This window comes from Terrapene carolina, unplaced genomic scaffold (assembly GCF_002925995.2).
Source record: "Terrapene carolina triunguis isolate 2854851 unplaced genomic scaffold, T_m_triunguis-2.0 Scaffold50892, whole genome shotgun sequence".
Lineage (NCBI taxonomy): Eukaryota > Metazoa > Chordata > Testudines > Emydidae > Terrapene > Terrapene triunguis.
The window spans coordinates 1-3,486 of NW_020715243.1; the positions used below are offsets into that span (position 1 = coordinate 1).

General features: G+C 54.7%; 1 protein-coding gene across 1 annotated transcript; it reads right to left on the minus strand.

The window, feature by feature from the left end:
• Positions 1-13: 13 nt before the first annotated feature.
• Positions 14-3,476, minus strand: LOC113405791 (cytochrome P450 4F22-like; the record flags this gene model as incomplete). Its single annotated transcript, XM_026647046.2, has 3 exons — positions 14-643; positions 1,219-1,346; positions 3,377-3,476. Coding segments are annotated over 3 exons (354 nt in total), but the record flags the coding sequence as incomplete, so codon positions are not given.
• Between the last annotated feature and the right edge of the window lie 10 nt (positions 3,477-3,486).

The window sequence follows — 3,486 nt, forward strand, 5'->3', positions numbered from 1 at the left end:
CGGCACGTCCCACAGCCAGCCCGGGGCCAGCCTGCACCAGCACGAACCGCAGCCAGCTGGCAGTGTCCCATGACAGGGAGTCAACGTGCACCAGTGCAGTAAAACAGATACAAGCTGCAGACGAGGGCCCTGCAGTACATGTATAAACTGGGGGCAGGAGGGTTCTGGGGGGACGGGACTGAGGTGAGGAGCTTCCTGGCAGCGAGATGCATGCGGCAGCAGGATCATCCCCCAAGAGAAGCACAGCACAGCCATGCTGACCCCCCCGCCCCGCAACACCTCCAGACACCCCACTGGAGAGTCCCTGCCCAGGCCTGCAGTAACACCCTCCCCACCCTGGGATCTCCAGTTCAGGGACCCATTCCGTGAATCCGGATGGGCTCACTGGGGCCAGGCCAGGAAGGGAGGGATCCTGCAGCCCATTCTCCCCACTCTGACCTCTCCCCATGAGGGGGCTCCCACCCTCGGGTCAGCTGGGGGAACTGCCCCCCTGCTGGGGGAGCTGCCCCCGTGTCACTCACTCCTGGCAGTTGCTGTTGTAGCTGAAGACGCATTTCTGCAGACTGTCCAGGGTCATGAGGCTGACCTGTCCAAACATGTCCAGGGAGGTGGAGCCTGACGCCACCAGCCGGCGCCACTTGACCTGTGGGAGAACAGTGCCCGTGAGAGCCGCACAGCCACCCGCAGGGACAGCCCTGCAGAGCCCAGTGCCCACGCAATGCGGGTGGGCCAGCGTCAGAGACAGGCAAGCAGACAGGGGAGGAGGCTAGTGGACTGGTGTAGTGAAAGGGCTGGGCATGCGGTGGGGGCAGGTGCAAGATCAGTGGGCAGGGTATCGGTGCAGTATATGCCCTGGGGGGGGAGGTGCAGGGCCAGGGGCACAGCGTAGTGATGGTGCAGCATATTCCGTAGGGTGTGGGGGAGGCAGGGGTGAGGGCAGGGTGCTGGTGCAGCATATGCCATGGGAGGAGGGCACTAGTGCAGCGTGTGCTGTGGGGGGAGGGTCACGGGCAGGCTGGGGGTGGCAGGTGACAGGGCAGTGTGTGCCGTGTGGGGAGGGTCCTGGGCAGGCTGGGGGGTGGCAGGGTGCCAGGGCAGTGTGTGCTATGGGGGGAGGGTACATGGGCAGGCTGGCGGGTGCCAGGGCAGTATATGCCATGGGAGGGGCCAGAGGCACAGGCATGGATTTGGTGCCGTGGGGGGAGGGGGAGTACTCACATGCATGATGTCAGTGCTCTGGTTGAAGATCTTCATGTAGGGCTTCAGGATGTCGAAGTGGAAGGCTGGTGTCAGCATGCGCCGGTGCCGCACCCATTTCGCACCATTACTCAGCAGCAAACCGTCCCCTGAGATGACAGGCACTCAGTTCAGAGCCTGGCAGCCATGGCAGAGATCCCGTAGCCCAGGCCCCCAGTAGTCCCCTGAATCATAGCCAGCTGGGGTGCTCAGCGAGAACCAACCTCCCTGGTGCATGTCAGGCAGGCACGAGAGTGTGTGCTTGTGTGTGCAATGCGTGCAAGGAGTGTGGGTGGGGGTATGAGTGAAATATGTGTGTGTGTTTGTGGGGCACATGTGGGCATGAACATGCAGGTGCATGCGTGTGTGTATGTGCAGGTGCGTGGTGGTATGTGCAGAGGTGCATGGTGCACACCCATGTGCTGGTGCTCACGGCTCTGGCATGAGTAGCTCCAGCTCCACACCGACATAAGAATGGACAGACTGGGTCAGCCCAATGGTCCATCCAGCCCCGTGTCCTGTCTGCCGACAGTGGCCATACCCCCTTAGTCGTCTCTTTTCCAAGCTGAAAACTCCCAGTCTTTTTAATCTTTCCTCATACGGAAGCTGTTCCAAACCCCTAGTAATTTTTGTTGCCCTTTTATGAACCTTTTCCAATTCCAGTATATCTTTTTTGAGATGGGGCAACCACACCTGCACGCAGGATTCAAGATGTGGGTGTACCATGGATTTATATAGAGACAATATGATATTTTCTGTCTTATTATCTATCCCTTTTCTAAGGGTTCCCAACATTCTGTTCACTTCTTTGACTGCCGCTGCACATTGAGTGGATGTTTTCAGAGAACTATCCACAATGACGCCAAGATCTCTTTCTTGAGTGGTAACAGCTAATTTAGGCCCCATCCATTTGTATGTATAGTTGGGATTATGTTTTCCAATGTGCGTTACTTGGCATTTATCAGCATTGAATTTCATCTGCCATTTTGTTGCCCAGTCACCCAGTTTGGAGAGATCCCTTTGAAACTCTTTGCAGTCGGCTTTGGACTTATCTTGAGCAGTTTTGTATCATCTGCAAATTTTGTCACCTGTTTACCCCCTTTTCCAGATCATTTATGAATATGTTGAATAGCACTGGTCCCCTGGGGGACACCACTATTTACCTCTCTCCATTCTGAAAACTGACCATTTATTCCTACCCTTTGTTTCCTGTCTTTTAGCCAGTTACTGATCCAGAAAGGACCTTCCCTCTTATCCCATGACAGCTTACTTTGCTTACAAGCCTTTGGTGAGGGAACTTTGGTGAGTCACCCCCCTTCCCTTGGTCAGTCAGGGACTGCGATGAGGTAATGCTCATCTGACCCCGAGGGGGGGGGACACAGCATAGCCAAGAGGGAAGAAACAACGTGATAAAAGGGAGAGATGTTTGCCATGCTTTTCCTCTCTCGTCCACCTCCATCTACAGATACCACCACCAAGTGACTGAAGCACTGATCAAAGGGGAGAGCCTGGCTGAAAGGGCAACCAGCCAGCCTGTGGTGAGAGTATGTAAGTTTGTAAGGGCATTAAAAGTGCTAAGATCAGCTTAGAATGTGTTTTGCTTTTATTTCATTGGACCAAATCCGACTTGTTTTGCTTTGACTTATAAATCACTTAAAATCTATCTTTGTAGTTAATAAATCTGTTTGTTTATTCTACCTGAAGCAGTGCGTTTGGTCTGAAGCGTGTCAGAGACTCCCCTTGGGAGAACAAGCCTGGTACATATCAATTTCTTTATTAAATTGATGAACTTATATAAGCTTGCAGCATCCAGCAGGCATAATTGGACACTGCAAGACAGAGGTTCCTAGGTTTGTGTCTGGAACCAGAGATACTGGCTAGTGTCATTCAGTTGCACAGTCCAAGGAGCAGTTACACGCCAGAGGCTGTGCGTGAACAGCCCAGGAGTGGGGGTTCTCACAGTAGAGCAGGGTAAGGCTGGCTCCCAGAGTCGAGGATTGGAGTGACCTAGCAGATCACCAGTCCGGATAACACCAGAGGGGAATGTCACACCCTCCTTTCCCCACAAGGCCGTCCCCTGGGGTCCGGGCTCCATGACACTAAGCACAACAGATCCAAGCCCAGAAGAAAGCGCACTCACCCAGCCAGGGCTTCAGGAAGCCATAGAACACGTAGTCCTTGGGTGCGATGGCAGCTGTGGGGGAGACCAGAGACGGGGCAGGCCCGGAGGTTAGTGCTGAGACACACACA